Here is a 17,540-nt window from a genome sequence, read left to right as displayed (position 1 = left end):
CCACCTAGCTCAACCCCTTGCTTCCTGGATGAGCACTCTGAGGCCAGGAGAGCTGAGGGACTTCACCAGAATCCTGGTAGGGCTCTCAACAGAACTCAGGTGTCTATTTCTGCTGGACTCTAGCATTAACAGGCAAAGGGGTTCCAGGATGGGGACAGGGGCTGAGATTTAAATTCTACTGCAGACCACCTCTGAAGTTGGTGGCTCCCCAAATGCAAAGCATCCTGTGATGTTTATGCTCTGTTGTGCAGATGGAGACCATCCTGGACCAGAACTTTCTCCGAGAGGAGGCAGGGCCTTTCTATCTTCACTGCGAACTGTTAGTGGGGGCTTCTGAGGTGAGGACCCAAAGGTGACCCAGGCCCTGATGGGACTCTGCCACCTCGACATACAAGGAGATGGACCCCTCTGCACCTGGGAACCCAGTGCCCTGCTGCTGCTCTGTGCCCTCTATGCTTCCCTCTCCATCTTTCGGGTGCTGACCGACAACACCTGGCTATCCAGCCACTTTGTCCACCATGGATCCCCAGCTCTGACCCGACCTGGACTAGGGAAAGCAGAGTGGGGCTTGAGGATGGGCCTAGGGGAGGTGGTGAAAATGGAGAGCAGCTTCGGCTCCAAGCTCCCCTTGGAGGCAGCTTGAAAGGCTCCATCTGGAGCCCAGCCTCTGGTAACAAGGATCTGGAGACTCTGTCCCATGGAGAGGGCTTGGCAGTCACAGCCAAGGAGGAGAGCTTCCCTTCCATCAGCCATGAAGTGGGCAGAAGCTCCAAGGCCTGCTCCAGCCACATCAGCAGGGACTCAGGAAGAATTGGAGTGTTAGGAGGATCTGGCCTGCGGGTCCCAGCCTCAGCTGACAGAAGAGGCTTCTCTGGGCTTGGGCTGGGGGCTGACAGTAGCCTTCTTGCTCACACCAGCCTGATGGGTAGGGAGATGGGCAATGGAGGGCTGGGGGCAATGAGGGCTGCCACACTGAACTCTGATGCTGAGTTTGATGCAGTCCGAGCTGAACATCAACGTTTGCTCAACCAGGAGTTTGGGAATGTCTTGGGTTCCAAAGCTGACAAAGGAATTTGGGGAGAAACCTCAACATTTTTTAGGGGACCAGAAAGGAGTCTGGGGTCTTATTCCATTCAGAAAAGGGGATTTATTGAAGTATGGCCACAATCTGGAGTCTGTACCCCAAAACTTTCAACCTCCCTAGTGAGATATAAAACAAAACACTCTTGGGGAGTGTTCTTCCTACCTCTCCACCAGACTGTCATGCCCCCATTCCAGTCTGTGTTCATCCCTAACCATTCCACTTCCTTTTACTCAGAGAAGGGCTAGGCATATGTCTGTGCGAGGGGTCACTCCCCCTAAATGCTCCAGCCATCCCACACCCTACAAAGCAGGCTTTGTATCTGTGTCCCTGCTTCCTAAACCTTCTCCCTGCCCTTATAACTCCCAGAGTACCCTTCTGCCAACTTCTTCCCATTCTTGCCAGGGTCAGTGCCTTCTGCCCTTCTGAATTACAGTAGCCTACCCCTCTCTCTTTCCTCTTTGACCCCTTCCCAAGGGGAAAAACAATAATAAAAAAGGAAAATGGGTAAGAAAATAATTTCTCATCTCAATCTCTGTGTGTGGACTCTGTGGGTCAGAGAGACGTTAAGGTTCCCAGAGAACAGCTGGCTGGGGCTTCTTCACCTAACTCAATTCCCTTCCCTGGCCCCCGTCTCCTATCAACGACACACAGATCACAAACTTGGTCTGCAGTTCGTGATTATCGTCCATGACCTAACACTGAGTGACCACCAGAGGGCGATAGAGAGCAAAGCCCTGCCACCTGCCTGAAAGCGCTTCTTCATTCCCTGCATCAGCACCATACGCCCCCCAGCCTCCTCTTTCAATATTGTTGCTTTAAATTTACCTAAAGAGTTTTTACATGTTAGTCTAACTTAAATATCTTCCAGCACGTTTTAAATTCTATCCCAGATTCCCCTCTGCCCCTTCTAAGGAGGAGGGCTGTTTGATGAAGGTAGTAGTTAAGGGCTGTCAAACTGAAGAAAGAAGTGAATCGTCATATAATAAGGGCATGGGGCAGATGGGGAGGGAGGTGAACAAAAAGACCAGAGATTCAGCAGGGGCAAGGTTTTCTTTGTTTTTGTTTTGTTTTGTTTTGTTTTGTATTTAAGTCAGAGAAGAGAGACTTGGGAGCAGCTGCTATAATGCATGGAACTTTGGGGACAAAGGTGGGTAATGAAGTTTCTAAGGAGTTTTGTTAAGTATAGTAAAACCCCCAGGAAAGATCACCTTCATGGTTTTTGAGGTTGGTTTGTGTTTCTTTTGGATGAGTCATGAGGCTGAGAGCCTCAGGTGAGAGCAGGCCCCCAGTTACAATCAGGTCATAACCCACATATCCCAACATGTCAAGAGCTTTGCTTGTAAATGTCTTGATTTGTCATCTAGAGACCTGATCTAGATAATCTAAAGAGCCCCTTTTAAAAGTCCTCTAGGCAGGGACCTAAGATGAGAGCAGGACCTGAGTGACCTGTGGTGAGACATCTGAGTTCCCATTGCAGACATGCATCCTGGGCTTTTCCAAGGATTTCATGATGCCTTAAGTCCCTGGGTGGTGCAGACGGTTAACATGATCAGTTGCTAACCAAAAGGTTGGATGTTTGAGTCCACCCAGAGGCACCTTGGAGGAAAGGCCTGGCAATCTACTTCCAAAAAATCAGCCATTAAAGACCCTATGGAGCATAGCTCTACTCTGACACACATGGGGTCACCATGAGTTTGAGTCAACTTGATGGCAACTGGTTCTGGTTCTGCCTCTGTGTATGTGTGTATGTGCTATACAATATTCCATCAGGAGTAGAGGCACTGAACACTGAACAACAGAAAACCCTTGGAGTATCTCCATCTCTGACTACACAGACGTATCTGTCTAACAGTGCCATAGATAATGTGTATGTAGGGAAAACCAATGGAGTGAGGTAGTGATTTACAGATTGAAAAACAAAGATGGAGGACAACTTTCCAGCTGCTCTGCTCTCTGTGGGAATATGTGGATGCACAGGATTTCTTATCCCTTTAATCACACCCACAAGACCTCATCATGAACCCTAGATTCTTCCTGATGGCTATGTTGATAACAGAACAGAGATGCCTTCCCTCATCATACACACATATGCACAAATACACACAATTACATCCTTCCCATTGCCATTTTGTGCACCCCCTCCCAAAGGTGCCTTCCCCCATCTCAGCCATCACCAATCTTTGGTTGCCACTTCTCTCTCGGCCCTGGCCCCCTCCCACGCTGGCACCTGCCTGGCAGCTCCCCACCCACCCCCTCAGCCCTGTAGGAGGCCAGGGCCCAGGGCTGGGGGCAGGGCATAGGTGGAACAGGTTGATGCTGTTCTCCCGGATGCAGAGCTGGAGGGGAGTGGTGTCACTGGGGCAGGCGGGGTCCCTGGAAGCTACCTCCCTGCCTTCACTGAGGCATAAAGCAGCCTGTCCTGACTAGGTACAGCCACTCAACCTACAGACTGAGTGAGCCCTGGACCCTCACCTGACTGTCTTGGCCTGTGCACCCCAGACCCAGCTGCCGGACAGGACCCAGCATCACTCCCTGGTAAGAACTTGATGACAACAGAGGAGGCAGGAGGCATTCCAGGAACGTGGTGGAGATGGGTGGGACAAGAAGGGCCTGGCTTCCCAGGAGACCAATAGGGTAGATATCCTGATAGGCCTTGGAGAAGGGAAGGGAGAGGCGTCCCTATGAGCACTTTGCTGGTAAGGAGACTACCCAAGCCCTTCCCATGCGCACCTGGCTGGTCCCAGGGCTCTCTGTCCATCCCATTCTGGCCCTCCCAGGAACGGCTCTCCCAGGAATGAGAGGTGAAAAAAGCTTATTGGAGCTCCTGTGGTTGGCAGAATGGCCCAGCTGGCTCTGCATGTGCCTCCTGCTTCCCTGCCTTTGTGAGGTACCACAGGTGAAGTGAGGCAGTTACCAGACAGCTCATGTAAACTCTTCAACCCATGGTGATAATCCAGCTGTGCTGTCTGGCCACTGAGCCAGAGTACCTGGACTGGAGCCTCAAAGACAAAGACCCAAGACAGTGAACCTTGGGCTCTTGCAGGCCCAGCATTCTCCAGGATGTTCTCACCCCAGTTTGTCTTCCAGTGCCACATTCATTCATTCGTTTGTTCACTCATTCTTTCCACATGCATTTGCCCCAAGCTCCAACTCTGTGCCAGGCACTGTGCTTGGTGCTGATGCTGCAGAGATGACTAAGACCTATTTCCTGCATTCTGGGAGGTCACAGTCGAGTAGGCGAGAGAGTCTGGTGAACAGATCATAACAACATCAAGTTGCAGGTGTTTCAGAAGGGGATGTACAAAGTGCTTTGGGAACACAGGGCGGAATCATTAACTGCCTGAAGGAGTAAGGGAAGGGGCCACAGGGGAAGTGACCCCAAATTGAGTCTTAAAGGGTTAAAAGGGATTCTTCACATTGGGAGGGAGTATTCCAGGCAGAGGGAGTGGTGTGTGCAAAGGCAAGGCACACAGAAGTGCCAGGATCCACTGGGCAGTCGCTGGGGGGAGGTGGATGTATTCACACCTATAAGCCTACACAAGGCACAAGAGAAGTCCAGGGTGCAGGCCACTGCTGAGTACCCGACCCAAGGGAAGGGCCACTAAGGCAGGTGAACAGCATCTACCTCCCCAATCCTTTGGCACAGTGGGGGCTGCTCTCCTTCCCTTGAGTCCCCAGGTCTGTTCTCTGTGGAAGACAAGGTTTGTCCAGCTGTGTGAGAAGCTTTACTTCCATTGCTAACGAAACTCTCCAATTGTGCTCGCGTCTGTGAAGAAAATGAGTGTGGAGTGAAAAAGGTGCCCTCGACAAAGAAAGGGGGTGTCTGGGCTCTCAAGCCAACTGTGGGACTTCAGACAAGGTGTTTCATCTTTCAAGCCCTAGTTGCCTCATCATAAAACGAGAACTTCTTTGGTTTCTTTCAGCTCTGACATTCCATGAATCCAGGCATCTTTAAGAGCTTCCCCCTCTCCTCCTGCCCTGAGTCAGGCTGCCCCTCTGCCAGGGGTCTTACTAGGCCCTGGTGTCCATGGCAGCCACCTTGACACTCTCTTCTCTCCCCTGCAGAGACAATGACCGTGTTTGAAAATGTTACCCGGGCCCTGGCCAGACAGCTAAACCCTCGAGGGGACCTTATACCCCTTGATAGCCTCATTGACTTCAAGCGCTTCCATCCCTTCTGCCTGGTGCTGAGGAAAAGGAAGGGCACGCTTTTCTGGGGTGCCCGCTATGTCCACACTGACTACACCCTTCTGGACGTGCTTGAGCCCGGCAGCTCACCTGCAGGTCAGCCTCAGCATGGGGTTGGGTACTGAGGGATGGGGGCCAGGCACCCAGCCTCCTTCTGCCCAGACATGGGTAGATGTCATCTAGCCCAAAGTTCTCATTAGGAGCTGAGGCGGTGGCAGTGGGGAGAGGGATGCCCCTCAGCCCAGCCCCTTTTGTCTTCTCTCTCCTGCAGAGCCAACAGATAGTGGGAACTTTGGCTTTAAGAATATGCTGGGCGCCCGAGTGGAGGGAAAGGTGGATATGCCAAAGACGGTAAAGGTGACAGGTACTGCAGGGCTCTCCCAGAACAGCACCCTGGAGGTTCAGACACTCAGTGTGGCACCCAAGGCCCTGGAGAGCTTGCAAGAGGAGAGGTGAGAGTTGGCAGGGCTGGGGGGAACACCCAGGATGGGATGGGGCAGTGCACGGAAAGGGTGCAGCAGGGCCCTCACACTGAGCTTCACCCATGTGACCATCACAGGGGAACTCTTGGAAGATGACTCTTCTGGCCATTTCCTAACCACTCTTCTCCATCCCTCCTCAATCTCCAGTACCACCTCCTCACTACCACACACACACAAGTCTGAGTGCATTCACACAATCTTGCTATGTGACCTTGGAAAAGTGACTTCTCCTCTCAGGACCTCAGTTTGCTTTCCTGAAAAATGATGAGGTTCGATGATAATCTCTGAGCTTCCTTCCAACTCTAAGACTCTATGAAAGAAACTAGAAAGGGAAGAGATCTTAATTGTTCCCCACTGAAACAAAAAAGCTTCCATAAATGAAGCCTCCTGCCTGGCCCAGATACACATACCAGGCATGCACTTGGGAATGCTGGCCTGAGCAGCACAAGGGGTGTGGCAGGTGTGATCTTGATGCTAGGTCCCTCAGAGGTTTGGCTTGACAGGATAACAGACTTTTAAGTAGTTAAGTTGTAGTTGAAAAGAGGTGAGGACCAGGGAGCTAGTAAGGAGGGCCAGGGTGCTTGGAATTCAGCCATTAAATATTTATGTATCCCTTACTGAAACCCTGGTGGTGTAGTGGTTAAGGGCTATGGCTGCTAACCAAAGGGTTGGCAGTTCGAATCCGCCAGGCACTCCTTGGAAACTCCATGGGGCAATTTTACTCTGTCCTATAGGGTCGCTATGAGTCAGAATTGACTTGATGGCACTGAGTTTTTTTTTTTTTTTTTTTTTTTGGTTTTTTACTGACTACAAGGAAACCCTGGTGGCACAGTGGTTAAGTGCTATGGCTGCTAACCAAAGGGTTGGCAGTTCAAATCCACCAGGCACTCCTTGGAAACTCTATGGGGTAGTTCTACCCTGTCCTATAGGGTTGCTACGAGTCGGAATCGACTCGATGGCAATGTTTTTTTTTTTTTTTTCTGATTTACTGACTTCAAAGCATCCTACTAGGTGCTGGGGTACACCTAGAACTTCTTTGCCCAAGAACTCTGCAATCTGGAAGTGGTGGGGGGAGGAAATCCTATTATCAGTAGCAATAATCCAAGGCAAGAAGTAGTAAGTGCCATAGGAGAGGTTCAGCCAAGTTTTGTGGTGGGTCAGGTGGATTTCTAGCTGGGAAAATCAGGGATGATTTCACAGAGGAGGTGGCCTATGATCTAGGCCTTGAAAGATGAGTAGAAATTGGACATGTGGGGCTGGGAGAAGGGCATTACAAAGGCATATTGGTGAGAAATCTTGAAACCTATAAGAGACCATGAATAACTAGTTTGGCAGGTGCAGAAAAGATATGACTGGAACAAGTAGAAGATGTAGGTTAGACCCAGATCATGGAGAACCCGGATGCCAGGACAAGGACGCTGAACTATTCTGTAGGCACCAGGGAGACCCTGTCAATGTTCTGGTGTGTGTCATGATTAACCTGGCCAGATGGAGGAGGTGTGCCAGGTAAAGGCAGAGGAATAGCGGTTTGAAGCAGGCAGACCAGGAAAGACAGTGTGCCACTGTCCATCGGAGATGTCATGAGGACCTAAGCTAGGGACAAACAGTGGGAATGAAGAGGGGAGAATGGATGCAAGGCCTGTGGGAGATAGAAGGCACTGGACTTGGCAGCTGATTGCAGGGTGAGGGAGAGGGTTTTGTCAAAGATGACTCAGATTTTACTCAAGTGGTACCATTAACAGAAACGGGAAGACAGAGGCTAGAAGTGTATTTGAGGAGAAAGACTACGAGTTCCCTTTGGCTGTTTTCAGTTTGTGGCGCCATGGAAACATCAGCTTGTTCAACAGGTCGTTGGACACATGGCCTGGAGACCAGGCGAGAAGCCAAGGTCAGCGGTATAAAGATTAAAACTATAGGAATGGGGAGTGGGGACTGTCAAAGGGAGTTCAGAGAGCAAACGAATAAGAACAGAATCTTATAGATAGTAAAATTTTAGGGAACCGAAGAACAGGAAAATGGGATGAAAACAGAGCAAATAGGATTTAGAACCTGGGAAGACAGAGGTAGAACCAGGGTGATGCAGTGTGATTGGAAGCAAAGAGAAGACAGAGCCACACGGAAGGTTTGGACAGCAGAGCCCGCTGTCTTCAGGGAAGAGTCAGAGAAAGTCTTTGAGTTTGGTGGTCGTTGTGATTAAAGTTGATTAGCGGAAATAGAAGCCAGATTATAAAGAATTTAGGAGTGGGCAGTGAGGAAGTAAAGACAGTGAGTATAGGCATATCTTTTGAGAAATTTCCCAATGAAATAAAGGAAAGAAGTAGAACGGTTATCTGAGGGAGTAGCAAAACCAAAGAAAGTATATTTTCAGGATCAGGAACATGTTCATATTTGCAAGCAAACAAGAGGAGCAAGTGGAGAGGAGGACCTAGTATTAGGAGCAAGAGAGATAAGAGATGGAGAGAAAAGACCCCAGAAGAGGTGAACAGGCCTAAGAACTGGGTGGGAGGGGAGGTGGAAGCTACCTGGGGTTGGGGAAAAGGGGAGAAGGAAGCAAACACTAGGCCCTGTTCCAGGCCAGGTGCTATGCCAGCTGCTTACAATTTTATCTCTCAACAACCCTGGAGGTAGGTGTCATTATCCTCATTTTATAGATGAGGCAACTAAGACTCAGAGAAGCTGCTCTGCTGCTAGGTGGTAGATCTGGGTTTCTAAGCACAATCTAATCTTACCCCAGAGTCTCACTTTTTCCCTGACATCACAAAGTCTAACTCCTAGGAATGAAAGAAAACAGAGACGGGCATGGCCCAGTTCAGGGAGAAGCTCTGAACAGTTCCCTTATGTTTCCCCTGCCACAGGAAGCTGGCAGAAGACCACCCGTTCCTGAAGGAGATGCGAGATCGAGGAGAGAACCTGTACGTGGTGATGGAGGTTGTGGAGACCATGCAGGAGGTCACTCTGGAGAGAGCCGGCAAGGCGGAGGGGTGCTTCTCCCTTCCGTTCTTTGCCCCGTTGGGGCTACAGGTTTGGTTCAAACACACACACATACACACTCTCACACTCACGCACATTCACCTTCAGCCATTCCTCAGAAGCTAGGTTCACTTTTCCTGACCAGTGCCCATCCAGGATACTGAAAAGGACCCAATCCTTTTCCCTGCTCCTCAAAATTCAGGCCCCAGTTGGCCAGACACACTCCCCGTCTCTAGCCAATGATACCTAATATGGGCAGATCCCTGTGCCAGATGACACAGGAAAATACCAGGGAAGGGGAAACTCAGTCATGGTTTTTCCTTCATGGTGTTCCCAGTCTAAAGGGGAGACCTCCTTGTTCTCAGGAGGTTCTCAGTCTCATGGAGGAGACATGTAGGTTAAAGCCCAGGGAACACAAGCTTGGAAAATTGAAGGTAAATAAGTAATGTTATGTGGTTAAGAGCTCAGCTGCTAACCAAATGTTGGCAGTTCAAATCCACCAGCTGCTCCCTGGAAACCCTATGGAGCAGTTGCTCTGTCCTATGGGGTTGATTTGAGTCGGAATTGAGTCAACAGCAATGGGTTTGGTTTTTGGTTTTTATGTCGTTATATGCCGTAGAGCCGATTTTCAACTCCGAGCAACTCCATGTGACAGAGTAGAACTGCCCCATGGGGTTTTCTAAGCGATAATCTTTTTCCCATGGAGCAGCTGGGTACATTCAAACCACCAAGATTTCAGTCAGCAATCAAGTGCTTAACTGTTGCACCACCAGGGCTCCTTAAGTAATGCTATACATTCCTATATCTATTTGTATAAATAGTTATGGGATGAGCTGGAGCTGGGGTGGGGGTTAGTCATGGAACGCTTCCTGAAAGAGGAGAGCCTGGGAAGATGACAAAAAGGAAGAAGGAACCAGGACCTGAATGGAAGCCCTAAAATGGGACAGGGTAATGCACAAGGCAGGTGCAGGAGCAGGTCTGCCCAGTTCCCATCAAGTGGCAGAACCAGGAAGAGGATACAAGTCATTGGGGGGGCATTTTCAGTGGAAATGAGTGTAAGGGCTTTGAAGCCTATTCTAGAGAATCTGGCTCATGTGGAAAGATGATCAGGAACACCACTGAAGGGTTCCCAACTTCTGATCTCCCTACAGGCTCTCAGGCCTGGCCCTCTACCTGCTCCCCCACCCATGCTCCCAGCATCTCATACTTAGGATATCTGCAGATTCACAAATTCTCACTGTCTAATTCTAGGGATCCGTAAACCACAAGGAAGCTGTCACCATCCCCAAGGGCTGCATCCTGGCTTTCCGAGTGAGACAACTGATGGTCAGAGGCAAAGATGAGTGGGGTGAGCAAGACTGGCATCTTCTCCCCTGAAGATAAGAATTACCCTCACAATACCAAGACAGCTTGGCCCCCTCCCATGGAGAAGTCAGGGAATAAGTGAAGGAGTGTATTGTGGTCCACCTACCAGGAAAAGAACTACAGGGGCTGCTCTGGAGAGAGAGCTGATGGAACTTCTGGGTTCTGAGCATCTCCTCTGTACTGGGGGTGGGAGTACAAAGATGAACAAGCATAGCCTTTACTCTCAAGAATCTACAGCCAATGGAGGAAACAGAGACACTATTAGCATAATGCAAGGTAGAATGTATTGTCATAGGAGACTATTTGCAGAGGAAAAACAGATTACTTCCAGCAGTGGAGGTAGAGCAGGGTGCTAGGGGAGGCAACTGTGGGGCAGGGTCCTAGCCCTTACTAGCCCTGTGGGCTTGGATCTACAGAAGGAAAGGTGGGGCAGCTATAAGAATCCTTCTACTTTCCCCTCTCTTTTTACAGATATTCCACACATCTGCAATGATAACATGCAAACCTTCCCTCCTGGGGGTAAGTGAAATTACCTACTGCTTCCCACACTCTCTGCCCTACCCCTGACTTTATCCCAGGGTTTGGAATCAGTTCATTCTGATTCGACCTCCTGCTGAGAATTTTCATTTCTGAATCAGAATCTACAGATTCTGATTCAGAAATACTATACTGAATACACAGCTATACTGAATCAGAATCCACAGTTTAACAAGTGGTTAAGAGCTATGGCTGCTAACCAAAAGGATGGCAGTTCAAATCCACCAGCCACTTCTTGCAAACCCTATGTGGCAGTTCTACTCTGTCCTATAGGGTCACTATAAGTCAGAATGGACTTAACAACAATATTTTTTGGGGGGGTGGGTATGTATAAGAATCACCTGGGGATCCTATTAAACCATAGATTCTGATTCAGTATATCTAGGGGAAGGAATTCAAATTCTCAGCAGGAGGTTGAGTCAGAATTAACTGGTTAGAAGCCCTGCTTTATCCACTTAAACCCTCCAGCCTCTAATAAACAAAATCTGTTGCCATCGAGATAATTCCAACTCATAGCAACCCTACAGGACATAGTAGATCGCCCCCATAGAATTTCCATGTAGCAGCTGGTGGATTTGAACTGCCAACTTTTTGGTTAGCAGCTGAGCTTTCTCCCTCTAATATTATATACTATTATCCTCCAAAGAGCCCCTAGTTTTCTCTTCCAAGTCCCTAAAAATATCTGTCCTCAACTTTAGGGAAGACAGAAAGAGGCATATAAATTCTGCCCAAGAGACACAGAGAAATAGAAAGACAGAAACCAGAAGGCACACTTAGAAGCAGAAATAAGACTTGGAGACAGTGTGTGTTCCCAAATTGTGGGGGTAGATGAGCTAACATAATCTCCATGTGTGTTTATAATAATCACTGATAGAACTGCCTTGACAACTGTTCTAGATAAAAGGCAGAATTCGGCTTTAGGCTGACATGCGTGCATTGTCCCTGTTTCCAGGAAAACCAGAAGAGAAGTTCGTCCATAAGTGTTTCTTTTCATTCCACTGCAGCTTTCTTGACTCGGAATTTAATAACCCCAATCTTTTTCTTCCCTTCTCCCTGGGACTGACAGAGAACATGGCAGAGCATGTCCCTGAAACGTGGCAGAAATTCCAATAGCTTAGGAAAAAGCAATGGAAGGAGAAAGTCTTTGGATAAGATGTCCACGTAAGCTAGACCTCTGTCCTCAAGGACCTTCATAGCTATAACCTGTTATACCTGCAACTATGCTACCCAGCAACCACGGCAGAGCTACTGAGTCACTGGGATGCAACTCAACCCACATAACTCCTTGCACATTGCATTACCTTTTTCTGCTGACCCATTCTTGCCTCCCAGGAATGGAACAAGAATATCTTTAAGATGACTGGTTGGAATGTCCCAGGAGACACACAGGACATATTTCCTAACCCTCCTTAGTGTCTCATCCCCTGGTTATGGCTAATATTCCAAAGGACTTCATTCTTAATCAGGTTTTTTTTTTTTTTTCTTTTTCCATCAGATATCCAAGCATCTGATGTTGGTAAGGAATTTTGTGGTTTTTTTCCCAAGGCTTTGGCATGAAGGCAGTGGGATAAGTATTGGGGTGGAAAGAGAGGAAGACCAGTGCTGAGTTCCAGGTCCTAGAAGTGGAGCCACTTCCAGGGAGCCACTCTCTCCAAAGCAGGCTAGACATATTCCTACAATGCCAGGCCCCTAGAGGTTCAGGCTATCCCCAAATCCACTCACGCCCATGGATACAGACCCACTGCCCTTGAAGCAGTCCTACTGTGTGGTCTTGACTCATTCTTCTTTGTCATTTAACTCATGGGGAATGCAAATATACCTTCCTTCTCAACTTTCGGGTGAAGTCTTAGAGAAAAGGGAGTCAGCTGTCTACTGATACAGGATGGGGCCTGGGATTCCAGGGAGAATTAACTGTTGGGTTAGATGATACTGTGGATTCTGGCCCACCTCCTCACCCCAAACCTTCCCCCCAACACCTCTATCAGGGCTGGCGGATAACTTCATAACCGCATTCCTTGGTAAGGAAAGAAGGCAAAGCAGGCTCAAGCTGGGAGCAGAGCACAGGGACCTAAAAAAAAACTGAGGGCTAAATGAAGGAGGCCTACAGGGAAAATGCTTACTGAACAGGGAGGGTGCCAGATGGAGGGTTGTTTGTTTGCCACATTTACTTTTCCATAGGGGAGGCACACGAGGACTTCAAGGCACTAAAAGAAGAGGTTCAAAGAGAGACCCAAGAAGTAAAGAAGCTGAGCCAAGTAGGGCAAAGCTCTCTGCTCAGCTCCCTCAGCAAACTTCTAGGGAATAAAAAGGAGCTCCAAGATCTTGAGCTCACGGTGAGGCCTTTGAGGAAGGATGGGAGACATGGGAGAAGGAGGTTTTTGGTAGAGGTGTGCATGGGTATCACAGCCAGTGGGGTGGGATCTGATGGTGACAGAAGGTAGCCAGTGGCCCAGGAAATCAATAGTAGATGCCATCCCCAATGCTGGCCAAGTACCCCTCAGGCTGCCAGGTCACTACTGTTCCCTTTGTCCCCTGGAGAAAATTCAACAATGCAGATTTCCCTGGCACATGCTCCAACATGAATGACAGGTAGGCAGCATGCCAGAAGGGCCCTCTGTTGGAAAGGGACTAGAACCTTTCCTTTCCAGAGTCTAAGATTCAGGGACCAAGGAACCCATGGGTCTAATACCTTTCAAGACTTGTTACCTTGAAAGGGAAATGGGAGAGAGTTAACACATGTTAATGGCTTACTACATGCCAGGCACCACATGGGGCCCTTTACCTGTGCTATCTTTAATAGTCACCCACATTTTCCCACAGCTTGAAGGGGCTCTAGACAAGGGACATGAAGTGACCCTGGAGGCACTCCCAAAAGATGTCCAGCTATCAAAGGAGGCTATGGGAGCTGTCCTCTATTTCCTTGGAGCCCTAACAGGTAAGTGGAGAACAATGTCTTCATTTACATAACTTTCAGGGATCAGAATATTTCCCAAATGAATACATGAATGCATATATGCCAAGCAAATTATACCACAGTTAAGTAGTTTACATCTACATTTTTAAACCTTGGATGGTTTGAGAAGACAACCTAATTTTCCTAGTAAAGACTGAGAAATAACCCACATAACTAATACTTCTTTATATAGCTAAGATTATCACTTCTATATTGCTACCTGTCAGCTTTAATTTCAGAGGGTAATATATCTGATCTTGCTGCCATTTTCTCTTCTTCCCTCTCCATGAAACATTCCTGAATCTAGAAAAACTCCCTTGCCTTCAGGTGTAAGCTCAGATGTGTATTCCACTAGGAAGAGTGCCCTTGAACGCCAAGATCCTTCAGCTATGGGCTCCCTTAACACCCTGAATTGTAATTACAAGTTACTGTCTTCCCCACTAGACTGCAAGTTCCTTAAGTGAAAGGAGTATTATTTTTACCTTAACACCCAGCAGTGTAGACATTTAACCATGAATGAATGGGTGAATGATGAAATTCTAGGAGCAAACCTATTTGAAATCTGTTGTCCTCTCTATACCAGCAACACACACATCCCTTTCTCTGATTTGGGTTTTTTTGTTTTGTTTTCTCCAGAACTAAGTGAAGCCCAACAGAAGCTACTGGTAAAATCCATGGAGAAAAAGATCCTGCCCGTGCAGCTAAAGCTGGTGAGAGAAAATGGCAGATGCCCAGGAGAGTTTGGGAGGAAGGCAATGGAAAAGATACAGATTTAGCCTAATGACAGCACAGTCCTAGAGGATCCTGTCCTATCCCAGCAGCTCATGCCGACTTCTCATTTGTCCTCATCTTTCTTCTTTTTCTGTTACTTTTACAAGAGTGAATTTTGGGGCAATGATCTTGGTTTTTCAGCTGGATCTTGCGAGACAGAAACATCTGACTTGGCTTTGCTTATTCCTAGCCAAGTAATATTGAGCAAACTAAAACCAGTAGTTAGTTTTAGTTTGCTCAATATTACTTGACTATTGAGCAAAGGTTTTAAAATCTCTGAATCTGTTTCAATGTACTCCTCTATAAAATGGGACTAAAAATAACCGTGCTACCTACTGCGCAGGGCTGTTAAAAGGCCCAGATGTAGGAAGAGCTGCAGAACATTTACAAATGTAAGGAGTTATAATAATAATAAGGGGAGAATGTAGTCCTCTTTGTGGTTTTTATGAGTTGGGAGAAAGAAAGAGAGGTTTCCAGTTCTTTCTTTTCATGCTGGTCTGGTTCCTTGCAGGTGGAGAGCACAATGGAACAGAATTTCCTGCAGGATAAAGAGGGTGTCTTCCCCCTGCAACCTGATCTGCTCTCCTCCCTTGGGGAAGAGGAACTGACCCTCACCGAGGCCCTAGTAGGTCTGAGTGGCCTGGAAGTGCAGAGATCTGCCCCCCAGTATACCTGGGACCCAGACACCCTCCCACACCTCTGTGCCCTTTACGCTGGCCTCTCCCTCCTGCAGCTGCTGACCAAAGGCTCCTAACTTGCTTCGCCTCCTGTTTCCTGCTTCCCAAGCGCCTTCCATACCTCAGTGCACTGTGTCTTTAACACCCAACGGTGTTTCAGAACCACCAGGCTGAGGATGATGGAAACCCTAGCTGATCACCTAAGATAACCAATTTCCACCTGCCCAACCACATATACCTCCAGCTCTGCAAGTCCTCCTGATCATCTGCTGATACTTAAATCCTCTAGAGGTTCTCTAACAAGAACAACCCCAGAAAGATAAATTAATTTCCTTCCTCAACTTCTCCCACTTGTACTTCCAAAAACCAAGTTTTACCAGAATTAATGGAAAATACTATGTCACTTTGAATGTCTTTGGTGTTTTCCTTTAAAGAATCTAACATAAAGGAAAAAAATAGGCATTATGATACTATACAAAGATCCTGTGTACATGAATACTACTATGCTGTCCTCAGGCCACCTGGAAAATGCTAGAAGAACTATGAGAGTGTAGAATCCATACTCTAAATTCTAAAGTGAGAAGATCATCAAAGAACTTGTCTTCGAAGAGGAGCCTCTGGGCCTGAACTGAAGTTTTAGGAAAGGGAAAGACCAAGAAATACATGGCACAAGCCCCAAACAAGAATAAGACAACTTTCAAGTTTGTTTTACAATTAAGAGAAAATGCAGATAGGTCTTAAAAAAAAAAAAAAAAAGTTGAGCCCAAGAATAAGACCTTAAACTTTAGAAATCAATTATGACATTGTCTTCTTACTTTACCTGTCTGTCATCTGCCCTCGATTCAGGGTGGTTGTAGGAGGAAGGGTTGTGGGTAGCCTTGGCATAGGGACCTGCTAATGCATATACTGCAGTCTCCTAAAACTACTGGATTCATATCATCCTCTTCTGCCTAAAGCTGGGTTTTAACATCTTTCCCCAATCTCTTTTCAAGTAGTTTTATGGATGGAAAAATTTCTCCAAGGCTTTTGGCCCCTGGAGCCAGACTCTTCCCTCTTCTTAGCCATCCCTTGCCCAGGCTAGTTCTCTCACTCACCAAGAATCCATGACCAACTGCCAATTGCTTTGTGTTAAGCCATCCTCCCCCATTCTGGGGCATCTTCCAAGGCCTCACTAGATTGCTCATGAACATACAGGGTTGTTATCTGCTGACTTGATTGCTTTTCCCTTGTGATGTAAACTTTAATAGAGAGGTGAGCTAACATCCTAACAATCTGGAAGGGTAACTTTTTTGTTTATAATGATGAACAACAAAGTTCACTCATTTTCTTCCTTTACCACTTTCACCCACCTTCAGTTAAGATACAGTGTTATGAAGAAGCAGCTTTAACGAGTTTATTCCAGGGATGATTCAAAGGTCCTGTCAACCATCTCCCAGCCTCGGGGGAGGGGGACAGCTAGAGGCAATTGGGCAAAGCATGTTCCTTAAAACTGAAGCACACGTTTTTCCACTTAGTAGTAGCTGTTTTTTTAGTAGCTGTTTAGTGCAAGGAACTATTTGTTGCAATAGAATGAAAAGGAGGATACAAAGGTTCAAACATATCTTCTGCCCTCTAGGACCTTATAGCAGGTCTAGATTGTCTTAATAGGAGTCTGTCCCAGGTCTAAACGTTCGGGACTTCCATTTATGGAAGAGAGGAGTTCCAAGATAGGGAGAAAGTTTTTTGTATCTTAAATTGGGACGTTTAGCTTCTTCCTGACATCACCTACCCTGCAGAATAACTAAGGGCTCCTTTGAAAAAATAAGTGAAAACGGTTTTGGTCCATTTTCCTTCCTCTTGGGGATTCTCAGGCTCTCCTTAGGTACACCATTATTCTGTTTCCCATTTCCCCACGAATGTCTGTCTCGGTGCATAAATGCATAAAGGTCCCCCAACGGACTCCCTAAAGCCTGTCCAATAGGGGCACCCACCCCCTACCCTCAGAATACACCACAACCCCGGGCTGAGCTTCCAGTTATCCACACTGTCAGATTCCCTCGAACACTAAACTCTTAAGCTGAGTTTTCATCCCCCACGTGGTCAGCCGCGGACCGTACAGAGTAGATCCCGATCTTTTATTAAACTGGACTGATTCGACACAAATGCACCCTCTTCCTATCTGCACTGTCTCATTTTCAGCACTAAACTAAAATCTGAGAAGGAAACTCGGATCCCAGAGGGGTCTTCCTACTCTCTGTTCCATTTTATTCTAAGACCAATTGCCTAGCTCCTACTTCAGAGCCTTCCTTCTCCTTCCTCGCGCCGGTTACACCCAGCGGCCGTGGGGGACAAACCTCGTGAATGCTGAAGGCGACCCGGGCGAAGGAGCAACTTTGTCTAGGAACCGGGCCGGCAACTCTGACGTCATCACGTCCTGCGCTCGGATAGGTCCTACCCACTCCAAGCAGGTTGTGCACCTCTTAGAGTCCGGGTGGTGTAGCCTTGGGGGACCTCTGGTGGACATCCGCAGGAAT

The 17,540-nt window shown here is 47.7% G+C and overlaps 1 protein-coding gene across 1 annotated transcript; it reads left to right on the top strand.

Annotated features, from left to right (window-relative positions):
* The first annotated feature begins 3,445 nt into the window (after positions 1-3,445).
* GSDMA (gasdermin A) lies at positions 3,446-15,725 on the top strand. The gene is made up of 11 exons (XM_064270320.1): positions 3,446-3,619; positions 5,150-5,368; positions 5,544-5,724; positions 8,610-8,775; positions 9,976-10,090; positions 10,561-10,608; positions 12,122-12,142; positions 12,805-12,959; positions 13,447-13,561; positions 14,216-14,289; positions 14,862-15,725. The coding sequence occupies exons 2-11, from the start codon at positions 5,155-5,157 to the stop codon at positions 15,102-15,104; spliced, it is 1,332 nt and encodes a 443-aa protein (XP_064126390.1). The 5' UTR covers positions 3,446-3,619; positions 5,150-5,154; the 3' UTR covers positions 15,105-15,725.
* Positions 15,726-17,540: the final 1,815 nt, after the last annotated feature.

The sequence above is a fragment of the Loxodonta africana genome, chromosome 18, assembly GCF_030014295.1.
Source record: "Loxodonta africana isolate mLoxAfr1 chromosome 18, mLoxAfr1.hap2, whole genome shotgun sequence".
Lineage (NCBI taxonomy): Eukaryota > Metazoa > Chordata > Mammalia > Proboscidea > Elephantidae > Loxodonta > Loxodonta africana.
The sequence above is the reverse complement of the archived record's forward strand: the minus strand, read 5'-3'. Positions and strand labels throughout refer to the sequence as shown.